General features: G+C 35.2%; 1 protein-coding gene across 1 annotated transcript in view; it reads right to left on the bottom strand.

The window, feature by feature from the left end:
- The window catches only part of PLCZ1 (phospholipase C zeta 1), a 32,645-nt gene that overhangs the window by 362 nt on the left and 7,466 nt on the right, over positions 1–24,817 (bottom strand). The window contains 7 exon segments of the mRNA XM_058558689.1: positions 523–672; positions 6,816–6,948; positions 12,393–12,565; positions 13,677–13,793; positions 17,012–17,159; positions 18,419–18,676; positions 21,150–21,299. Coding sequence (XP_058414672.1) covers positions 523–672; positions 6,816–6,948; positions 12,393–12,565; positions 13,677–13,793; positions 17,012–17,159; positions 18,419–18,676; positions 21,150–21,299 — 1,129 coding nt within the window.

The raw sequence follows: 24,817 nt of genomic DNA, 5'->3' as shown, positions 1-24,817 counted from the left end.
AAGACTGTTTCCTAGGTACATCTCAGATGCGGTGGCAACAGTAAACAGACTGAGACAAGGTAATTGGGAGCACGGTGTAAATCTCCCTGGTAAGGTGACTGCAACATAAAAGCAGCCTTGAAAAGAGTTAAGAAAGGATAGTCTCGGGCTCCAGTCTCTTCTCCTTAGGCAGGAAGAATGAGTCACTGCTTCGTGCTTCTGTTTCATCCCCATCCTTCATTTCTTTACGGTAGTCATGACTACTCTTAACTGAAACAAAAGAGCTGTGATCCATGTAAAGAAATGCTCACACATGCCAAGTTTGCCTAATTAGTCTTCCTAGCAATCCCACACCCCAATCCCACCTTCCATCTGAGAACAGATTTCTGTAATTCCATGGAGAGAAAATATGTGTCAATACATAAAATTTCCTTTACATCTGATTGTCATGGATAGAACTATTTGGTATATCAAAGTGTGGCTCTGGTAAACTCACATTATATTTAAATGTTGGCACTACCATCTTACTTTTAGGAATATTACCTTTGTTCATGCATAGAACCGGTAGAGTATATTGCCCGAGAAATTCATTTCCAGCTATTAAACCTTGATTTTCAACAACAAAACGTATCAATGCCAATTCTGGCACCTGAATAATAAATGTGAATGTTTCATTCCATCTTGGACTAAAAGCTGAAATATAAAGGAATAGATAGAATCAAAAAATCATAGACATTATCTCTAGGAAAAAATGCATAACACCTGTTTAAAATTTTTTTTCGATACTTTAATAATAATAGTAATAATAGCTTGTGTTTTAGAGCACTTAAATTTTTAATGCACCCAATGAGAAAGGAATAATAACGTCTATAACAATGTTTATTGTGTGTTTACTATTGCTGGGCAATATTCTAAGAACTTTAAATAGATAATCTCATTTAATCCTCACAGCAACACCATCAGGGTTATTACCATCCACATTTATAGATGAGAAAACTGAGCCCCAAAGATGTTACATAACTTTTTAAGGGTTTCACATACACAGCACTAAGTGGCAGGGCAGGAATTCAAACAAATGAACTCTGATTTCAGAGCAGAAATGTTTGCTCATTAGGCAATATGACTGCTGTGTTCAGGCATTTCATTAACAAAGAAATGGACACATGAAGAAGTTAACTAACATCATTTTTCTAGACCAGGTCCTATTACGGAAAGAGCACCATTGATAGCTGGTGGTCTGAAAGCTAGATAATGAGTGCTCTAAAGCCAGCTCTTGTCCCTGCTTTGACTAAATTCTCATTTTGAAGTCCAAAGTTCATGAGTATTTTAGGTCTATATCAAAATAGATCATCCCAAACAACCAATCTCTTGCCAAACAAGAAATCCAAATTGCATCAGTGTGACCCAAATCATCCAAAATTTAAGCATAATTTAACAGAATCCAGAAATTCACATCCAGATCAAGCATGCGCTCTACTTAATAAAGACTCAAAGGTTCATAGAAAAATAACATGAATTGTTTTCCATGTGCAGAGTCAACTCTACACCTGCTATGTCAACAGCTTTTGTTGTTTGAGTTACATTTTCAGAAGTGTTGAAGAATTTGTGACTAATTATACTATGTCTATGTTTTCTACGGTGTATCTGTGGTCACAGGCACACATTTACTAGATAGTAATCCATAATGCAGTCTATGCCCATGAAAATAGTAAACCAGTTGAATAACGGTTTGCTGGAATTAAGACTGTATCATCTTGCCACAAGAAGAGAAATAATTCCATGGAGTACAGGGGCAAGTTTAAGAGTTAATTCCTTATAGACATTGCAAAATCTCTGCACAAAATTCTTATACTGATTTCTTCTTCCTCCTCCAGCTCTAGTTCAGTACTCTCTCTTTTTTTTTCCTCTCTCTCTCTCTTGCACATATACACAAAATCGTATATTGATTATATGAGTCTTAACTTTTAGTTGTCAAAGTAAAAAACAAAAAGAGGAAACCAGGATACCAAATTTGATAGTAAGAAATATAGTTTTTCCTAGCATGACCAAAACTGAAGAATTACTTCCACATCTTATCCAAATGTGACCTTTTTCCTCCCAGACTCGCATGTCTTTTGTTACACTACTTACCTAGCAGCTAAGCTGTCTTAGAATCCCTCTTATCCAGCTACTTAGACTTTTAATCCTGCTAGTCTCACATACCTCCTCCATTCCTCTTCTGCTGCCACAGTCTTTCTTTATAACCTGACTTCTACATCCTGTAACCATGAAATCATGTCCCGACTCTACTTTGTGTTTCTCATTTCCCTCTCATACACTTCCTTCTATCTAATCTGCAGAAACAATCTCCCTAAAGCTCAACTCTGCTAGTCTTATATCCCTGTTTAAAGGTCTTAATTGTATTCACTTTCTACAGAAAAGAAAGCTCCTAACACTTTATCATGGCCTTCACAATTTTCCATGACCATCCCCAATGACTTTCTCATTTTATCTTACACTAATTTTTCTTAAGTACCCTGTATCTCACTCATCTTGAACTTCTTTACTTTTCTCTAGCATGTTTGAATTTTGTCTTCTCCATATTTTAGCACTCATATTATTCCTTTTGCCTTAAATGCCCTTATCCCCAATCTCTGTCAAAAATTCTACTCATTCTCTAAGAACTATTTCCAAATTTGCCCCTTCCACTACAATTCTTTTTATTTTCCTTAAAGCACTATGGCTTTTTATCATAATAGTTTTACTTGTATCTTACTTCTCACACTGAACTGTAAACTATCTACAATAGAGTTAGTTGGAACATACATAATAATACATTTAATAAACAGAGGTCTTTTAAGTTTTTTGATACTTAGCACCAAGCTTTTAACATAATGGACTCAGTAATGCTTGATGAACCAAATTGTATTTCTGCAGAGATATTCCCATAAAACCCAAGGATATAATCAAAACTCTAATGGGAGCTAGAATCATAGTATTATAAGGAGTGCATTGAATAAGTAAACGTTCTGTGCATTTTGCCATGAAGATTCAAGCAGAGGATGAAGAGAACAAGAGATGGGTTACTATAAGCTTCCTGATATTAGCAGTTACCATTTCTTGACAATGCCATTGTAATGTGCTTTCAACTCTAAGGGGTGCCAAATAAGGCAGTAAGTCATCACTAATATCTCTTCCCATTGATAACATAGGATGAGCAAAAACTTCCCAAATCTTTTTTCCCCGCCTTTTACACTAGGGGCCACACTGGAGGAATATTCAGAGGGTTGGAGGAGGAAGCAGATGGTAGACCTGATTGGAAATTATCCCCAAGAAGGAAATGACTTATAAAACTACACTTGCTTCTCTGGAGCATATTTCCAGACTCTGAAATGAAGTTCACTATACTTTGAGAATATCCACTCAAAGAAGATTCTAGACTCAGGGATCAGTTCCAAGGTCTCCTCCAAGGTGATTCCTCCAAGAATCTATACTTTTATAATTTCCTTAATGATTTCAATCTCAGAGAAGAAATGACAACATTAGTACTGCATTACGTAAAATATCATGCCATGCTGGAACACTGAAAATCTTACCAAAATCATTTCTTGCATTCCTAGATTTCCCATCTGGCAAAAATGACTGAATTTAAATCCAAATACTGTATGAGTAGGTTTCTATGGCATCCTTAGCCTGAGTTGGAAGCTCAGAAGCCACAGACTTTGATCTAAAATAATTCAAGCAGCGAGGTAAAAATGTGTAACATGCTGTATCAGAAGAATCATAAATTCTTTATTTTACAGAGAGGTTAGAAGCTAAGCAGATTTGCAGCTGTCAAAATGTCTCTCAGGGAGAAATTACAATGGGTACCACAGAAATACAAAGGATTATAAGAGAATACTATGAAAAACTATATGCCAACAAATTGGACAATCTAAAAGAAATGGATAAATTCTTAGAATCATACAATCTCCCAACACTGAATCAAGAAGAAATAAAGAATCTGAATAGACCAATCACAAGTAAAGAGATTGAAACAGTAAGCAAAAACCTCCCAAAAAATGAAAGTCCAGGACCAGGTGGCTTCTCTGGAGAATTCTACCAAACATTCAAAGAAGATTTAATACCTATCCTTCTCAAACTATTCCAAAAAACTGAAGAAGATGGAACACTTCTGAACACATTTTACAAGGCTAACATCACCCTGATCCCAAAGCCAGAGAAGGACAACACAAAGAAGGAAAATTACCCGCCAATATTGCTGATGAACAGAGATGCAAAAATCCTCAACAAAATATTGGCAAACCGAATACAGCAATACATTAAAAGGATCATACACCATGATCTAGTGGGATGGTTCAGCATCTGCAAATCAATCAAAGTGATACACCACATTAACAAAATGAGGAGTAAAAACCATATGATCATCTCAATAGACACAGAGAAAGCATTTGATAGGATCCAACATCCATTTATGATAAAAACTCTCAATAAAATGGGCATAGGAGGAAAGTACCTCAAAATAATAAAGGCCATATATGACAAACCCACAACCAACATCATATTCAATGGAGAAAAACTGAAAGCCATCCCACTGAGAACAGGAGCAAGACAAGGGTGCCCACTCTCATCACTCTTATTCAACATAGTACCGGATGTTTTGGCCAGAGAAATTAGGCAAGAAAAAGAAATAAAAGATATCCAAATTGGCAAGGAATAAGTGAAACTCTTGCTGTTGGTAGACGACATGATTTTCTATATAGAAAATCCTAAAGAATCCATTGGAAAACTATTAGAAATACTCAACAACAACAGCAAAGTTGCAGGGTACAAAATCAACTTACAAAAATCAGTTGCATGTCTATAATAACGAACTAACAGAAAGAGAACTCAAGAATACAATCCCATTTACACTCACAACAAAAAGAATAAAATATCTAGGAATAGATTAAACCAAGGAGGTGAAAGACCTATACAATGAAAACTATAAGATGTTATTGAAAGAAATTGAAGAAGACAAAGAAATGGAAGGATATTCCATGCACATGGATTGGAAGAATTAACATAGTTAAAATGTCCATACTACTTAAAACAATCTACAGATTCAGTGCAATCCCAATCAGAATCCCAATGACATTCTACACGGAAATAGAATAATGAATCCTAAAATTCACATGGGGCAACAAAAGACTCCAAATAGCTAAAGAAATCCTGAGAGAAAAGAACAAAGCTGGAGGCATCACAATCCCTGACTTCAAAATATACTACAAAGTTATAGTAATCAAAAAGCATGGTACTGGTACAAAAACAGACACACAGATCAAGGGAACAAATTGAAAGCCCAGAAATAAAACCACACATTTATGGACAGCTAATCTTCGACAAAGGAGCTAAGAACTTACAATGGAGAAAGGAAAGTCTCTTCAACAAATGGTGTTGGGAAAATTGGACAGCCACATGCAAAAAAATGAAAGTAAAGCATTATCTTAAAACACACACAAAAATTAACTCAAAATGGATTAAAGACTTGAAGGTAAGACGTGAAATCACAAGACTAGGAGAAAATATAGGCAGCACACTCTTTGATTTCGGTCTTACAAGGATCTTTTTGAACACCATGTCTACTCGGGCAAGGGAAACAAAAGAAAAAATAAACAAATGAGACTTCAACAGACTAAAGAGCTTCTGCAAGGCAAAGGAAATCAGGAACAAAATGAAAAGACAACCCACCAACTGGGAGAAAATATTTGCAAATCATATATCCGACAAGGGGTTAATCTCCAAAATATACAAAAACTCACAGAACTCAACAACAGAAAAACAAACAAACCAATCAAAAAATGGGCAGAGGATCTGAACAGACATTTTTCCAAAGAAGATATACAGATGGCCAATGGGCACATGAAAAGATGTTCATCATCACTAATTGGCTATAATCACCAAGACAAAAAAGTAACAAATATTGGAGAGGATGCGGAGAAAAGGGAACCCTCATACACTGCTGGTGGGAGTGCAAACTGGTTCAGCCTCTATGGAAAATAGTATGGAGATTCCTCAAAAAATTAAAAATAGAAATACCATACAACCCAGCTATCCCACTACTGAATATTTATCCAAAGAACTTGAAATCAACAATTCAAAAAGTCTTATGCACCCCTATGTTCACTGCAGCATTATTCACAATTGCCAAGATGTGGAAGCAACAGACTACCCATCAATGGATGAATGGATAAAGAAGATGTGGTATATATACACAATGGAATACTACTCAGCCATAAAAAAAGACAAAATCATCACATTTGCAACAACGTGGATGGAACTTGAGGATATTTTGTTAAGCGAAATAAGCCAGACAGATATAGACAAACACCATATGATTTCACTCATATGAGGAAGATAAACAAACACATGGACAAAGAAAACAAATTAGTGGCTACCAGAGAGAAGGGGGCTGGGAGGTGGGCATAAGGAGTAAAGAGGCACATATATATAGTGACAGACAAATAATAATGTACAACTGAAATTTTACAATGTGATAAACCATTATGACCTCAGTAAAAAAAAAAGTCTCAATTCAGCAATATGGGGAAAAACATTAAAAGAAGGTACAAGTGAAAAAAGTAGTAATTTTTCAAGTTAGATAAATTTTTGTATCTGTAGTCTGAGAATACATCTAAACATTAAATCATATCAAATAATATGTTTTTGCTATGTATAATACTTGGTCATCTTGAACATAATGCAAAACCTTTGCTTTATGAATAATAGATATGTGTCAAATCTCTATCAATATATAATTTTTAAGCTTTCCAACAAAAAGTCTAATAGAAGTTCAATAAAATATATTAGGAGCTCACCATTTTTTTTAATCACACGAGTCTGCTGTTTCACTTGATCATTTGGAACACCAAAAATTTCTATAATCACTAATGCGTCAGCTTTGTTAGATGATGAATGATAACTGGGAGGCAATTGGATACCACTGATGAGCTGCACAAGAATATTTGAATACAAGAATTGAGCAGGATATCAAACTGCAACACCACTTAATTTCAAAATAAAATGCGTATTCCAAAAAAAATAACTCTAAGTCAGTTCCATCAAAAACATTGAAAGTGGAAAACAATGCAAATTTTAAAATTTAACTTTTTTATCCTCAAGTATTAATAGATGAATACCAGGAACATGTCTAAATTATTCCATTTTCACTGATACGTGATTTTAGTAGAATCCACATTGTCCAAGGTTTATGGTTCAACATATATTTTTATTTTAAAAGTATTTGTTATGATTGTTAAAAAGCATTGCTTAAAAGCATTGTTACAGTCACCTTCTACTGTAATTCAGGCTGAGTTACTCTGATAACATGAACTATTTTCAAATTCATATTATATATGTATATGGCAAAAATTAGGAAACAATTTGAATACTACTGCTGAAATGTAAGAAAAAGCACTGCATAATTTCCTATAATAGCATTTTCTAATAGTATAATTTGTATGTTTGGGTAATTTATCACAAAATTTTACATTATGCGTTGTTGTCTATATTACGAGTAACCTGAGTGTAAAAAAATCAATTATTTCATATGTTTATTAAGGACTAGGTATCAGAAGAATGCTTGGCAAGTAATTAATAATAGTTTTAGTTAGCATTTTATTAGTCAAGCTAATTGTTGAAGCAAAGATTTGTTTTACTTTAAAGAATAATGTTTTAAAAAACCCAATATCTGAAGTGTATGTACTAATTTGTAAAATGTACTAATGTAACCTTTGAGGCATGATTTCAATTTCTGAAGACTATAGCAAAGAGGAACAAACAAATAACTATTTGGAAAAAAAAAAGAAGAAGGAAGGAAGAAATGAAGGAAGGGAAAGGAAAAGAAAAGAAAAAATGCCGATGTGTAATTTTTCCTGTCCTACAACCATACATTATGGCATTAGCTAGACACCAGAGTGACTGTGCAAATATTTAACAACCAGTATGGAATGGGCATTGATCAGTCAGCATAATTAGACACATTAGAAAGAACATTGGACATAAACAACTAGTACACCGATACCAGAGCCTACAGGCTGAATATCAGGTCTGCAGGTAATAGACCCTTACCAGCATGAGAAGACTTAGCTTTGGTGCACCTCATGCCCCCCCAAAGAAAATATCTAACTAAAAAATAATAATAATAATTGAATATGAGAGCTGAAAGAGAATTTAGAAATTATTGTTCAAATAATTTATATACTCTGATTCACAAAGCCTTTCCCGGGGTCACCGTGGAGGATGGATGTCAAACAGAAAACCCTCAGTGGTCAACCAGAGTAGCTTTACTTTCATCTATTGGCCTTATGCATGAGATTTTGAACTTAGAAAATGGTTCCATAGTCTTTACAATCTTGAAAATAACTGACTTAATCCAAAATTCTGTAAATGACAAAGAGTAAACCAGAAATGTTGAATGGCTTCATCAAGGACCTAAAAAAGCTAATGGCAAAACGAGATCTTTTGATTCCCCAGTCGTGCACGCCACGATTTGTGCAAGTCATAATGTAGTCACAAAGCTGCCTAGAATGATCAAAGCAAGAGGGAAGGACCCACACGGCTACGGCAGCAGCGTCCTGGGAAAATCATTAACCCTGCCTGTTTCACAGCATGCCACTTACACACCTAGATGAGACCCCTCAGAATACAAACAGGTGGCATTCGTAAACATCTGTGCATACTAGCTACCTTCCGTCTTTGCTTTCTCAATAAAAGAACACACATTCTCTTTACTATGCGCAACTTGAAAAAGAAATCATTATTCAATTAGCCTACATGTATTGAGCATATACTTTCTGTCAAGCACTGTGGATAAGGGTTGAACAAAATACAGTCCTTATCCTTAAAGAATCCTCGGAGAAGTGGGGGAGAAAAAGTACAACAAGTAAATAAACAACTACAATACAGTGTGGTAAGTGCCATAATATATGCAGGTATAGGGTGGTAGGGAAAAACAGAAGAAAACTACAAAAAGAAGAACTAATTTAACATAGGAAAAAGCTTCCAAAAGGAAGTGACTCGAGTTTTGAAAAATGAGTCAGAACTCAATAGGCAGGTGAAGGATGGAAGAATAATCCAGCCAAAGGAAATAGCATGTGCAATACACGGAGATATCATTGTGGACAGAAAAGGCTTCTACTTCCATGTGGTTACAGAATAGTGTGAAAGACTGGAAGAGGTGAGAGATGGGGCTGGGAGAAGTAGACCAAGGTTCAACTGAGAAAGCAATCAGGAGACACAAATATTATTAGGTGGGCATAAGATTAGCATCGTAGCAAAATCTTGTCGACTTACAGAAGATGGATCAGGAGCACTGAGACGGGTTACCTGAAAACTCCTTAGGAAGTCAAAGGAATAGATGTGATGACAGGTCACAAATTCCTAGAAATGGACATCAGCAAATGACAGCAGACCAAGCAAATGGTTCCGGGAGACATTTAGGAATAGGATCAGTAGAATCTAGAGATGGATTAGACGTGGGAAGCGAAGCAGGTGTGGAAGAGAAGAATGGCTCTCAATTTTCCAGCCTGAGTTAATTGAATCAATGAACTCGTTGAGATTTAAACAAAATAGAAGTAGATTTGACTAGGAAGGGATGTTCAGGCTTGAATATTTTAAGTTTGACAGAATGGTGATTAAACACGTAGGGATGCTAAGTAGGCTATTAAAAATACGCCTTTATATTCCAAAAATGAGGTCAGATTAAAGATTTGAACATTGTTGGTGGTTTTGAAACCATGAGTGTGTATAAAAGAACACAAGGAGATATTTAGTTTGAGATGAGGATTAAGAAAAAGCCTTAGACAACACAAATATTTTAGAGTCAGGTAGAGACAGAGTAACCCAAAAACAAAAGTGAGGAAAAAGTGCTTGGGAGGTCGGGGGGAAAAAAGGTGAGAATACAGCCCCAGAAGCACAGCAAGGAGATTCGTGTGGAGTAGGAAGGCATCTTAAAAAATGTCTGATCTGGGTCTGGCCCCGTGGCGTAGCGGTTAAGTGCTTGCGCCGCCGGGGTTCAGATCCCGGGCGCGCACCGATGCACCGCTTGTCAGGCCATGCTGTGGCGGCATCCCATGTAAAGTAGAGGAAGATGGGCACAGATGTAAGCCCAGGACCAGTCTTTCTCAGCAAAAAGAGGAGGATCGGCATGGATGTTAGCTCAGGGCTGATCTTCCTCACAAAAAAAAAGGCTGATTAATCCCTTATTCTCACTAGAACAACGACTAGAACACCTAGTCTAGTTTTTCTAGTCTAGAACTAGAATAATGCAACTTTTTACATTTTTTCATTCATGCAAAAAGGCAACTCAGAGACATTTTTTAGATGTGGAAGGTGCAGAAAAACCACTCACCTATAGTACCTGAAAAGATTAACAGAAATTTAAAAGGCATTAAAGGAAATCAATAGAATTCAAAATATTAATATATACTATCTAGCTTATACAATAAACAGAAAGTAAAAGAAAAAGTTATTAATCTTTTTAAATTTTTGTATTAAAAGTACAAAAAGGATTCTAAAGTTGTAATAATGTCGTAAAGTAAGCTTAATGGACAATAGTTTGCCAGATTCTAGAAAGAATGCCAGCTAGTCAATTTTCAGTTGCATCCAGTATTGCAGACAATTTCTACCTAACCACTACACACTCCTACTTTAGAGTCACAAAATCCCTAACAGCTAGGAGAAAAGTCAGCTGCATACTTCACTGGAACTATTTCCTGTGGTGGCCAGCATCATTTCTGTCCCATTCATCTTTGCTGTATTCTCTTTCCACATTAATTTCTGGAAAATGGCTCTTAAACCTCCCATTCTCAGCTGGGACAAGATCACTAGGGCCTAAAGTGGATGAAAGTGGTCCCCAAATCTTGTGATGTTATAATAGTAGAAGAGTGAGCATAGATAGGAAGAGTTGTAGGAGAAGGCACACTCAGGAGGTTCTAGCATTTTCTGCACTCTGACAGTCAGGTAACCAGAGCAGGAAAGCTCTCAGCAGGCAGCAGAGCCGGCAGAGCTACACTGTCACGACATGGGACACAATAAATCTGACCAGAGACCTCAACGTAAGTACCAAAATTCCAGGATAGAATCTGAGATGGTTCATATGGTTCTAGGAGCAACTAGTTAAATATAGGGGGGGGACCAACGAAACCATACTCAACCAATTTATTGCAAACAACAGGTACAGATACAAACTAAGTGGAGAGAAAAAGGTAGGGATTTTTCAAAAGATTCAGTGACATTTAAAAAGGGAAATAAATATAGCACTTAGGTTATAGAAGAATAAAAGTTTTCAAAAAGTCTTTACTATTGGAAACCATAAATTTTAGACAAGTACTTTTGCTCTCAACGCAATTACACAGGACATAACAAAACAAAAGATGAAAGATGACATAATAAGATAGTAGTTGGGGGAAAGAGTGCTGGGTAGGATACAGACAAACATAAAAAGGAAGCAATATGAGGTAAAGAAAAATTGGTGGGAAAACTAATAACACAGGAGAAAAATTCACATCTACTTTAGAATCAATAAAGAATAAAATCAAATACAGAGGAAAATCAAACACAGAGGGAGAGGGAAAGTGACCAGATTGACAAGAATTAGTAAACATGGAGGGTAGATACTCCAGAGAAGCATTATGGATACTTTTGGTTTCTAAGTAATCAAAGAACATTCAGAGGGGCCGCCCCGTGGCTTAGCGGTTAAGTGCGCGTGCTCTGCTGCTGGCGCCCGGGGTTCAGATCCCGGGTCCGCACAGACGCATCGCTTCTCCGGCCATGCTGAGGCCGCGTCCCACATACAGCAACTAGAAGGATGTGCAGCTATGACATACAACTATCTACTGGGGCTTTGGGGGGAAAAATAAATAAATAAAATTAAAAAAAAAAAGAACATTCAGAGACATAAGGGGAAAAAGTCCTGAGTGACAAAAGCCTAATTCTGGAGATGAGTGAAAGGCAAGTAGCTCCTAGAATTTCCTAATAAAATTCCTTAAAGTTAAGGAGGGGAAAAGCAGCATATCCACAAGGTAATTAGTGGCTGAACTCAGACTTCTCTATCACAACATTAGATACCTAAAGACAATGGAATAATATAAATAGACCTTGGAGAGGAGATTTTTTAGCCTCAATATTTCTGTTCACAGGCAAGTCATCATTTACCAAAAGACAACAGAGAAACATTTTTCAGATATGGAAGGATGTTTAAATACCACCCACCTATGGTACCCCCCAAAATTAACAGAAATTTAAAAGGCATTAAAGGAAATCAATGGAACTCAAAATATTAATGTAACGTATATTAATGTATAAAATATTACTGTATATTAATTAATATTAATGTATACTATTTCGCTTATATAATAACCAAAAAAAGTGAAAGAAAATGTTCTTAATCTTACCCTTATTGTAAGTGTAATTGGATTACCATCATTTGGTACTTTATTTGGGTTAAACTTTGATTTAATATCTCTTAGGAATTGTGGTTTCAAAATATATCCAGAACCACCATTATCCAAAAATCTCCCGTTTTGAAGGTCCATAGGCAGACCAGGGGTCTGGAAATTTAAGGCCACTGTGATAAAAAAGTATTTTGAGATAGTCAGGAAATAGAGAGTATGGCAAAAGAAACACAGTAGATGATTTACGGAAATCATGGATTTCCTAATCACGGATAATGTATCTTCAAACATTTTAAAAGCAAGCATCATTAGCCAAATAACTCATGATTTTTAAATATTTCCTCCTACCATGTCTATATCAATGTATGAAGGTAAGTTTCAAAGTTTAATATGTAAATTATTTTATAGCTTTGAGTTAAAAAATCATAATGGCACACAGTACAGATTATAGAATAGCAATGTACATGTCAGATAGCATTTAGGAAATATGAGGATAAAGAAAATCAGTACATTAAATTCTGGAAGGGAAGACACCAACTATATCATAAACTTTCAGGTCCAAAGAGATACTGTTATCACTTGAGGAGAAGGTGAGAAACAGGCAGAGGAATAATTGTTGTTTAAATATGGAAATACCACCATAAAGGCTGGTAAATAACCACTGTATGCAGTACCACCAACCACCCCCCAGCACCCCACCACTTACCATCCTGATCCCACTCTCCCCCTCTCCACAAACCTACAGGCTTTGCCCCAATTCAGTAGGAGAAAGGTTAACATCTAGAACTTTCTGACTGGTTAGTGCCAATGCTATATCAGCTGATTGATTTGGAACAAGGAGAGTCTGGTAAGGACAAAGAACAGAGCTGTGCAATCTCATTCACTTTTCAATACTATGAATGCAGAAGTTGGTGTGAAGTATCAAAGGTAGGGGTCCCTTGATTTGAAGAGGCCGTTAGCAAATCTTTCAAGTAAAAGATTTGATCTTCAATGTTCTCTTACGTCCATATTGGTTTCCTTTTTCCCTTCCTACACTTCCCATGCTAACTCTTCATGAATTTAACCTCTGTGCCCTCAACCCTCTCCCAGATTTACCCTCTCCAACCCATTTAAGAATAACTTCAACTCTTGAAACCAATGATGCATCATTATTACCTGACCCCAAAACACCCAGGGCCAAAAAGTCTTCATAGGAAGCTGTTTTCATGAATCTTTCATTAATTCATAAAATGAATTCATTTTATCTTATTTTTGCAAAAAAACTCAGTATCCTGGATAACATACCCATTTGACAACCTATATTCCAAAATTCTTGAGGATTAAAATTAGAAGAGTCTGCTCGTGTTGCTTTGGGATATATTCTGGTAATGAACTTCCTGGTGTGAAGAATAAACTCATGAGCTAAAAGAAAAAAATTATTAAAATATTGTGAAATATTTCACATAAATTAAATAAACTACTATGTCAATAGATATTATATAATTCTACAATAATTTCAATAATTTTGGTATGTAGTGTCTTGGCAAAAATATTTGCGATTCATGGAAATCAAAATAAATCCAGGCCTTTATGTTTGACAGTGTAATTCACTGTTATTGAGAAGTTAATAATTTTTTATTACACACTTTTGTGTATACTAATAATTCACTTGAGAAAAAAAGATTAGATAACATTTCTTTCACATCCAAATAATTTCACTTTGATATAAGAATATATAAAGTTCCAAAATAAAATGCATCCATTTTTTGAAATGAAAATGGTATCTTTCCCCATTTTGTCTTTTTTCACTTTGTTATTCACATTAGGACAGAATCACATATAAGTCACATAAAGCTACATGATGCCATCGAAATTAGTCCAGTTGAATATTTGACAGATTCTCAGAGTTGAAAGAGACCTTAGTTATCCAATTCAGCTCCCAATCGTAACCACCACAGTATCTTCCCCCAAGATTCATTCAATCTGTTTGCATCCCTCCGTTGAAAGAGAACTGGGTTCCTCCTAATACTTCTGGTTATTTCAAATAGTCTATACTTGTAGTATACACACACACAGAGATTTGAGTTTCTGTATTTTTTTTTATGTTTCTACCTGTATATGCTTTATAAGTTTTCATTTATACATAATCTATTTAAATCACTTAAGATTCAAAACTAATCTATACCTTTAACCATTGGGCACCCCTTCAAATTTTTGGACACAGATTTCTTGCTTCTCCAGGGTTTTTATTCTTTCACTAAGCAGATCCTATTCCCACTATTCCTGTTCATGTGGTCACCTGTCACAGGACAAATGGTTATTGCCTGTATCCTACTATATTTGCTAGTCAAACTAGAACAGAATCATTGCCACCCTCATCCTAAACACTGTTCTTTAGGAAGCATTGTCAAGTACAAAATTACAGTTACTAAAGTTAACAGTAATTACAGTTAACTTCATCAGCACTCATTTTTAAAAGTTATATACTCCTGAGAGCAAGTGTATTTTGAAGCTACTCATGTATAAATGCACCATCTGTGTCCAAGTATCAAGATCCTTTATCCAGTCCTAAACTACATGTTTATCTTTTGGTAAAACACATACTCTTCTGGGTCTTAATTTTTCCCATCTGCAAACTGATAAACATGAATGATCACTAAGGACCCTTAACATAGTACGACTTTGATACTTCCGAGATTAACCTTTAGAAATTACAAATGTAATTTATGTTCAAGATAAATGAGAAAATCAAATAAGAGTGAAAACCATGTATAATCTCATCACTCAATTAATAACCACTGATAACCTCTTGGTATATATCTTTCCAGTCTTTTGTCATAAGTATACCCTTATTTTTTAATTGAATCCTATTGTTTATTCCCTTTCATAAACTTCAATTTTTTTACTTACTAAAATAACATGAAAATCATTCCATTTCAATAATATTCACCTACCACATTATTTTTAAAGTAACTGAAAAGTATTCACACATATGAGAAGTTCTGTTTATGTTTTTTCCCTATTAATGATGTTTATTATGTTTTTAATAATGATGGACATCCTTGCATTATACCTTTGTTCACATCATTAGTTATTTACTGCTGACTTCTGGTGCATGAAAAATGCTCTATGCTCTTTGCAAAGAGATGGTGATGCCACACTTCATGACTCTACTCAGACCTACCCAGTCCCTTTTCAAATTTTGAGCAAGTGTTTAATATGACAAGAATGAGAGAATTCTAACTACTTTTGCTGTGCCCAGAGGTCTGGTCCCCAAAACAACAATGAAAACCATCCAACAGTTTGAAAGGACAAAGGTTAGAAAAGTAGGTCATTCAAATTCAAACTCTGCTGATAATACTTCACAGTAAGAAATATATTTTACATCACAACCCAACACACAACACACACACACACATAATTACCTCATAAAACAATACTTTTTCTTAATGCATACAATGTACTCTTTTCTATTCTATTATTCTATTCTATTCTATTCCATTCCATTCCACTCCACTCTATTATTTTAACTGTGGTCCAGACCTACTGAATTGATTTTTGGTCACAATCCATAGTTTAAAAAACAAACAAAAAGGCCCTAAAATATCCAGGGTCTCTCTAATAGGCAATTCGAGGAGATGAGCTGACGTGGGTACCAGTGGCCAAACCAATGAGATTAACCAACAATAAATCAGAACCTGCATCTCCCAACAGCCAACAGCTTTTCTCAAGTCAGTTGCAGGTGCTGATTTTCCTGCCGTGGTGTTTCTACACAAGATGGTAGATCGTGATTTTTTAGAAGGATTTGGAGAGTCACCTGATTCTTAATTGCCCATCCCTTTTTAAGTTAAGGATATTCCCCACCATATAAGTCTGAGAAGAGGGTAGGGTCTGCTTCCCATTCTCTTTCCCAGGCCTGTTGCATCTTGGGCTCTACCAAACAGGATAACCCACCTCTGATTTAGAATCAGAAGACAGTAAAAGAAGATACAAATGGTACCTCTGCAGATGTGCAGTGGCAGTGCACCCTCTGCACAGCTATCTGGTAGTCTGGCCTATGTGCCATGTCCTCCCTCTCTGTCACCTTAGACATACAGCCTCTAGGTCTATGTAACTGTAGATGCCTGGTGAGTCCACAAAATTCACCTTGGCTCCACTCTCACTGCCATAGCCTTCACCGTCTCTGCTCTACAGGCAGTCTCACCCTTACACTGCTATCAGAGGCATCTTTCAGAGACACACAAGGGATCATGTGACTCCTGAGATTTCAATCTTCTCCTGCTCACCTTTGATTCCAGGACAAAGTTTAAGTCCCTTGTAATATGGCTCTACCGACCTCTGCAGCCCTGTCACTCACTGCTCTCCCACATAAACTGCTCGTCACAGCCCCAACTACCAAAGTGTCCAAAGTAGTCATTCTCAATCAAAATTTCATAACTTAAAGAAGTTTATTATTGGTGGAGTTCTATGAAATAAAACTTAATGTAACCTGAGGCATATAACTCCTTTTTAAAGTATGCCAAATACATTGAAATTTTATGAGAATGTACTTTTTATAAATATCATTGATCAATCTTGACACCTTCGTGGTGAATATAACTTACTTACACACTTCATCGGTCTGAATCATAAGAATTTACCTCTCAGCTTTGAAAGTTTTCTTGCTTTTGTCTCCCCAATAGAATTACTTTCATTAAATTGTTGATGCAGTCTTGAATGGTGGAAGCTTCTGAACTTCTCGGCTTTTGTATAAATGACGAGATCAGACAGGGCCAGAGCCACTTTTACCTTGTGGTGTAAAAATAAAATGCAGTAATTTCACATTCTTGCACTAATCAGTTGAAAAATTCATTTTCCGAGAAAGAAAATATGCTTTCAAATCAATGATTTCAGTCTTTTCATAAGATTATCTCCTCAAAAATATTTGGATGGGGTCAATGTGATTATTTTTATGACAATGGTATTTAACATCAATATGAAACATAATAAAAGACCAATTAATGTAATAAGTATTGAGGATGACAATTGTTGCTATTTCCTTTTTCCCAAAGATCTCAGTTTATTCTCATGAACTTTACAAATTTAGGAATCTTATTTATGATTAAGTATATTTCCAGAGTGATCTAAAATTTTGGAATAACTTCTATTGTTTATTGTACATTTGCTCTTTTACAGCCCAGTATCTACACCTTCTACACTTCTGTTAGCCCCTTCCCAATTTTTGTTTTGGAAAAACCTTTCTTGCTCATGCTCAATCTATGTGCTTAAGTATCGATAATGTGGTTTGGGCCTGGCTAACCAGAGCTTTACACACCCCTAGCAATAGTAATTGGTTCAGGGAAGTGCACATAACTGGATCATAGCCAATGTACAAAAAGAATTTGCTTGTTCAGCTGAGAGATAGAAAGGCCTTCCACTAGATTTGAACCCGAAAGCGTATAAAACTGAAGATTTGCAAAGTCTTGCACCAATAGAGAGAAAGTGAGGCCATAGTTGGAGAAACAAATAAGGTGCTGTGGACTTTGCTTGAGACACTATACCAAGTCATTCCTGAGATTAGAATCCCTTTCCCTGAACTTTTCATTTATATAGGTCAATTAATTAATTCACATTTTACTTAAACCAGCTGAATTAGTTTTGTGTCACTTGCAACCTGATATACCTCCTTTTGTCATGCTAATTTGTATACTTATAATACTATATATTGTAAACAATGACTTTCTTGTCCCTGACAGTCTGATCTCCTTGAGGGCAGAGATATTATGTTGTTTATCTCTGTGTCTTTTGTAGACTGCACAATGCCTAGTACATAAGAATGCACAATATTTGTCGACTATAGAGAAAAAAAATTTAAAAACAGCTAACACAGGAAAAGAGATAACTTTTAAAATTTCTTTTCCACTGCTAATTTTTTCCAAACAAATTTTAAATGATAGACTAGAATTTTTATAAGGAGGAAAAAGATTTTTCCCTCCAAAAAAATTTTTTTTAATTCTCCACCAATAAGAACATAAGAAAAACTTTTCAATCTCTTGTAAGATTTTCACAGAGTATCATCTCACCCTCTTTTTCTTGAATAGTGGTAAGCCAGCCACCCCTTTGGACTCCGTTTCCTTTTCTGGATTATCTTTTAAAATATCCCATATTTCTGATTCTTTCTCTTCGTCCTCTTCCTCCTCTTGATCTGTCTCTTCAATTTCTTCATATTCCTCTATCTGACCATGCTTATCAGTACCTTTTCTTTCACGGGTTTCCCTTAAGGTCCCTATTTTCTTGTTTCTAACTAATATTTTGAATTTTAATGCCTACAGAAAAAATTTGAGAGAGAGATACAATTACACATTTACATAAAAGTTTGCATTTGTAATTGTTATTGAAAAGTCTCTCATTATATTTTCAATTAGCCCATAGTAGTAAGATATGTAAGAGCATAAGAGCATCATCTTTTTCCATACCCCCATAAACACCCTAATAGAAATCAGTGATATCTTGGTGTTGACCAAAATTCACCAAAAAAAATAACCCTATTAAGATTGAGACTTACTGTAGCTCCATTTCCTTTACATTCCACAAAGTGCTACTATTCAAAAAATTTGAAATACATGGAAAAAAAAAATATATATATGTATATATATATATATGTTAAAATACTTGCAATGTTACAGAAGTTAGAATGTTACAACTTCTGGTAGTAAATACTTCAGGTCATCACTCTCTTATGCAACATTAAAAAGTATTACATGAGATCAGGTATGTAAAAATGTCTATTATAATGTCTGGCATCAACTATGGAGTAAATTTAAATTAAAGATTTGTATATCTTCTTTACATTTTAACTGCATTGCACACAATCATCCTCAATTTAATATTTCATGTCCATCAAAACTAGGCGCAGGGCAAAATTCACCATCAGGGTCACTCATTCTAAATCCAAAGCCTTCTAATTCCTTTCTTTCACTTAGTTATTCTCGGCCTTTTCAAATATTCATTAATTTAACAAATATATTTATTAAGTGCCTACTATGTTATATACAATGCTGCTGAAATGTGGACTATGAAATAAAGGTCTTTTCTTCAAGGAGCTTTAATTTTCCCTTCCTTTCCCACCCTCATGTACCAATTCAAACTACTCCATCATCTTGGGCCTCTGTCTTTCACCATGGCCCTTATATTACTCTCTCAAACAGAGTTTATCAAAATGTACTCTGCAACCACATGTATCAAATGCATCACCTGGGGTGCTTGTTAAAGGAACAGATTCTTGGGATCTACTTCAAAATTAGAGAATCAGAATCTTGAGTTGCGGGACTGAAATTATGCCACTTTAATAAGTCTCCAGGCAATTCTTTTGTACACTGAAGACTAAGTGCAGTATAAGAAAATGGCTTTATCTCTAATTCCTCATTTACTCATTGTAAAGCATCTTCTTGCTTTAGTACGGAAGCAAAAAATTTAATGAAACCTACATATCTGAATGCTAAAAAACAGATGTATAAATAATGGGAGGACGGATCCAATTTCTAGTAAGCTAAAAATTATTATAATTTTCTGAATTACATCACAACTCTTAGATTAAATTTTTGATGATACATTCCAGCACTTTGCACAAGTTCTTTAATATTCCTTTTCTGTCATGATGGAACACATTTAGTCTGTGAGCATTCTTATGAGGTGAAAGAGTCACAGTTTTTTTCCATTTATTCAATTTATTTTTGTCCATCTCAATTCTATTATGAGTCCTATACTTCTTGTCACTAGTGTCACAACACTTTCCTCTTTGAACTTTCCACTCATCTATGTAAAATAAGGAAAACTATAAAGGGAAATATTCAAATATTTCAAAAATACTGCTCTACCTACCAAAATGATGACATGTCAAAACTAAACTACTGGTTCTTGGATAATACTATCATGCAAAAGAGAAAAAGCTCATTTATTGTCTGATAAAATTTCGGGTGAGGAGAATGGGCCGGCAGAGGCAACTGAGGAGAGGCCAGAGAAGAATGAGGAAGGCCTAAAGAATGTGATTACACAGAAGAAAATGTTTCAAGGAACAGCAGTAGGTGTCCACAGTATTGAATGTTGCCAAGGAACAAAGCAGATGAAGACTGAAATAGATCCATTAGAATTCACCAGTAGGAAAGTCTTTGATGACCACACGAGATAGTTACTGTGGTGCAAGTAGCAGAGGAGACTTGATTAGGTAGGTTGTGAGGAGATGAGGAAATGGAAACTTGGGTTGAGACAGAGAATAATAAAATAAAGAGGATGGAGAAGGAATTGAAATCCTGAGGGTAGGGTGAGGGCGCTTTTTTAAACCCAATTCTTGAGTACACTCAACTGAAAATGGAAAGGCACCCTAGAGACAGGAAAATAAAAAAGAGCAGATTAAAAAAACCTGCCACCTAGATGCTAAGGTATTGGGCATGGACTCTATTGACAGCCTAGATCTTTGCCTCATACTTAGTCTTTTGCTTCTAAAACACACCAATTTCCTGTGGCCTCGTATTAACTGACTTGAAATTTTGGACTCATGGGGTCTGACACACAATAAAAATGTGGGTTTTTACATATATCTCTATATATTCTCTTTATCAAAATATATTCACCTAACTGTTCACGGGAACATTTCCTAGGCAACACATTGCAAAGATACACCTCTATAAATAATCCAAACTAGGAATTTTCATTGATCTCTAACCCAGTTTCATGTGCCAATATAATAGTGACACGCTTTTTCTTTTTTTCTTAATCTGAACTTCTCAGACAACGTATTACCTCTGGTGATGGTAGTTTGTCTAGAAAATCATCAAGGATATCAGAAAGCAGGGCCTCTCCAAGAATAGACTGCAAATTGTCTGCTATCACTTCTTGCTGGGAAGGGGAGCAGTGATTTTCTAAAGAGAGCACCACCGGGTAGTCAGAGGTCTAAAAAATTAACCGTGACTACAGTTATTGACCAGAACTCTTCAATACCTTGAATGCAATTGATAGAAACACTTAATCTATTTTAAAACTTACTTCTAAGGTTCAGTACCTTTGCAAAATAATTCAATATTCTTTAAACTGAAAGTACTTTTGAGTTTTACAAGACAGGGAACATTAAATCTGTATCAAAAGGAAAATTATTACTATTTGCACTAGAAATATAGGAACCAATTGAAGCATCCAACAGTGGGTAGTTGTTTAAATAAATTATGGCATATCCATTTAAAGGAATGATATAGAGCTGTGAAGAAGGAGGTAGACCTATGTATACTGCTATAGAAAGCTATCTACAATATAGTCTTATGAAGAAAAGCAAGTTGCCAAAGAGTAAAATTCTACATTTTTATTTTTTAAATTATATATTTAATATATATTTTAAAATGCAAAGGAAAAACTTTAACACTGATAAGTTAGGGGGAATGTTAATTTTCTACTTTTTCAGTTTTAGATTCTATAATCAAAATTTATTGCTTTGTAATTAGAAACAATGATAAAGATATTCTCAGTTTTTAATAATAAAGAGGATCTGTTAACTAAAGATGACCCTACAAAGATATTTTCTGCCCTTTGTCACCACTGTAACTTTGAAATTTGCCGCACAATAGAGAACAACACTCATTTTGAGATCTTATTCAAAATTACTTTCTTATTTTCTTTCCATGTATAATTATCAGGGCACAAATTTACCAACTTGTAAACAACCAAGGAATTGCAAGGTCTTCTGTATTATCACAGACCTTTGAATAGGAGATAAAATATTATGCCTTTTTAATGTATGAATATATTAGTTTCTTGTGGTTGCTGTAACAAATTATCACAAAGTTGGTTTCTTGAAACAACAGAAATATATTCTTTCACAATTCTGAAGGCCAAATTTTAAAATCAGTTTCACTGACTAAAATCAAGGTCTCAGCAGGCTGCAGGGAGATCTGTTCCTTGCCTCTTCCAGCTTCTGGTGGTTGCCAACATTCCTTGGCTTGCAGTGCATCACTCCAATCTCTGCTACTCGTTGTCACATTGCCTTCTCCTCTGCGTGTGTTAAATCCCCCTCTACCTCTCTCTTACAAAGATACACATGATGGTATTTAGGGCCCATCCAGATAATCCAGGATAATCTCACCTCAACGTCCTTAACTTCATCATGTCAGCAATGACCCTTTTTCCAAATAAAGTAACGTTTACAGATTCCAGGAGTTAGAACCTAATATCTTTGGGAGCCCTTATTCAGCCTACTACAGTGACCTTCTCATATATACCCACATATACATATTGACTCAGTCTAATATCAAGATAACAGTGCAAAATTATTTCCCAAATATAATAAGTTATTTTGAGACTGGGCAAATAGATAGCATAGCAGATGGATCCCTCTATTCGGCCCTGACTTCACTCACCAGAGAGAGCTCATTTTTAGTTTTCTGTGGTCCTTGGCTCCACCCTCTGGGAAGTTTCTCTTATCTTTTACACTCCTTGGCCACATCTAAAGTAGGGGTTGAGTTTGCTTTCCTTAAAGTCAAGCAACTTTTGCTGCTCACTTCCTGACCAAGGTTGTTCTAAAGCTCACCTACGACTTGGACTTGTGTTTTATTTTGTTTTTGGCAATGTAACTCCCTCAAAAATTTAGATTTCTTATATATTTCTTTCTAGTAAGTTACATACGCCAGTAATGATACTCAAAGCTCTTTCCTAGTCTCAGTTATCAAGTCTATTTTATTTCATTGCTCTTGCTTTCCCAAATTAATAGTGACTGTCTTGAGTAGAAAGTTTAATCTTCAATCTAAGCTTTGCTGCAAAACGGAGTCATCCTATTCAACTGAGAAGTCTCATTGAGTCTTTGCTCTTCAAAGCCTTTTTTCATTTCATCTTTTATTCTTTGGAGTCTTAGATTCTATAGGGGTTTCCATCCTTGCAAGGCCTTTGAATTTTATGATTGCCTCTATTTCCCTTTATTTCCTCAGTTACCCACCCTGAATGAAGTGAGAGAGTTTGCTATGCAAATATTTGGGAAGAGTATTTCAGATAAAGGAAGTAGCAAGTGCAAAGGCTTTAAGATGTGTCTGAAAAAGAGTAAGAAGGTCAGAATGGCCAAGTGAACAAGGGAGAGAAGAGTGGGAGAGGTCAGAGAGGTAACAGAAAACAAGTCATGGAGGCCCCTGGGAGTCACAGTATGGATTTTAGCTTTTATTTTGAGTGGGATTGAAGGTTTTGAGAAGAGGAATGATTTGAGTTACCAAAAAGTCACACTGGCTGAGACATTGAGATGAAACTGTAGGGGAGGAGGGACTGAAGGAAGAACATTGGATATGAAGACATTGCAATAAGCCAGGTGAGAGGTGATGGTGGTTGACTAGGACAGTGACAGTAAGAATGAGGAGAAGGGGTTAAATTCAGCATATGTCAAAAGTAGAGCCAAGAGGATTTGCTGAAGAACTTATTGAGGGATTCGAGAGAAAGGAGGGGAAGGTTAAAGCTGACAACAATGATTTAGGCTTGAACACATAGAAGTTACCATTGACTGAGATGGAGAAGACCACAGGAGAGCAGGACTGGGAGAAAAAGGAATATCTGGAGCTCAATTCTAAACATGTTGAGTTACACATGCCTATTGAATATGCAAGTGGAAATGTCAAATGGGTAGTTATCTATACTGGTGTAGAATTCTAGGGAGAAGTTTGGGTAGAGATATAACTTTAGAAATTAGATGTTTAAGAGAATCAATGCTAGATATCAATGTTTTATATTAAGATATAAATTTTTCATATTTTGTCTTTATATTTTGTTTATATTTAGTATTTTATACTCTATTTCTAATAAATAATAGAGCAATTGATTTAAATTTGGATTTCAAATTATGTTTATGTTTACAGATAATGTATTGACCTATTTAGGAAAACTTTAGGTTTATCAAATTTGTAAGTTTAATTTATTAGATATACATTGAAGTACTCAGTAAGATTTTGTTAAATCTCTTCAATTGCACTATAATTGAAGTACTTACAAAAGAAATCAAATATGCTAAGCTTACAAAAACAATTTAAAATGTCTGAAGGTGCTTAATTAGCCAAGTTTGTAAATGGAACAATGTATTATTCAAAATTGAGTGATCGTTAAAACCTGCTCAATTTATAGATTAGGATTTGTAAACTGAATTTAGACTAGAAAGAACTAGATCTTTGAATCTATAACTTCAATAAATTGAATAATAATTTTCAAATCCAAAGTAAACTTCTAAACATTCTTTACTGTATGAATAGCTATCATAGTCATAAAAAATGTCAACAATTGAGATGATACATTTCTGACACATTTGATTTTTGTGTCTTGAAAGTAAAATAGTTGAATATTGAAAAAATATTTACTATGATATAGACCAGTATTTCTCAAGCTTTTCTGGCCATAATTCAAAGTAAGAAATATATTTTACATTGTGATGCAATATGCACACACACACATTTCTT

This window comes from Diceros bicornis, chromosome 17 (assembly GCF_020826845.1).
Source record: "Diceros bicornis minor isolate mBicDic1 chromosome 17, mDicBic1.mat.cur, whole genome shotgun sequence".
Taxonomy (NCBI): Eukaryota; Metazoa; Chordata; class Mammalia; order Perissodactyla; family Rhinocerotidae; genus Diceros; species Diceros bicornis.
Note: the sequence above shows the minus strand (reverse complement) of the source record. Positions and strands in the feature narration are given on the sequence as shown.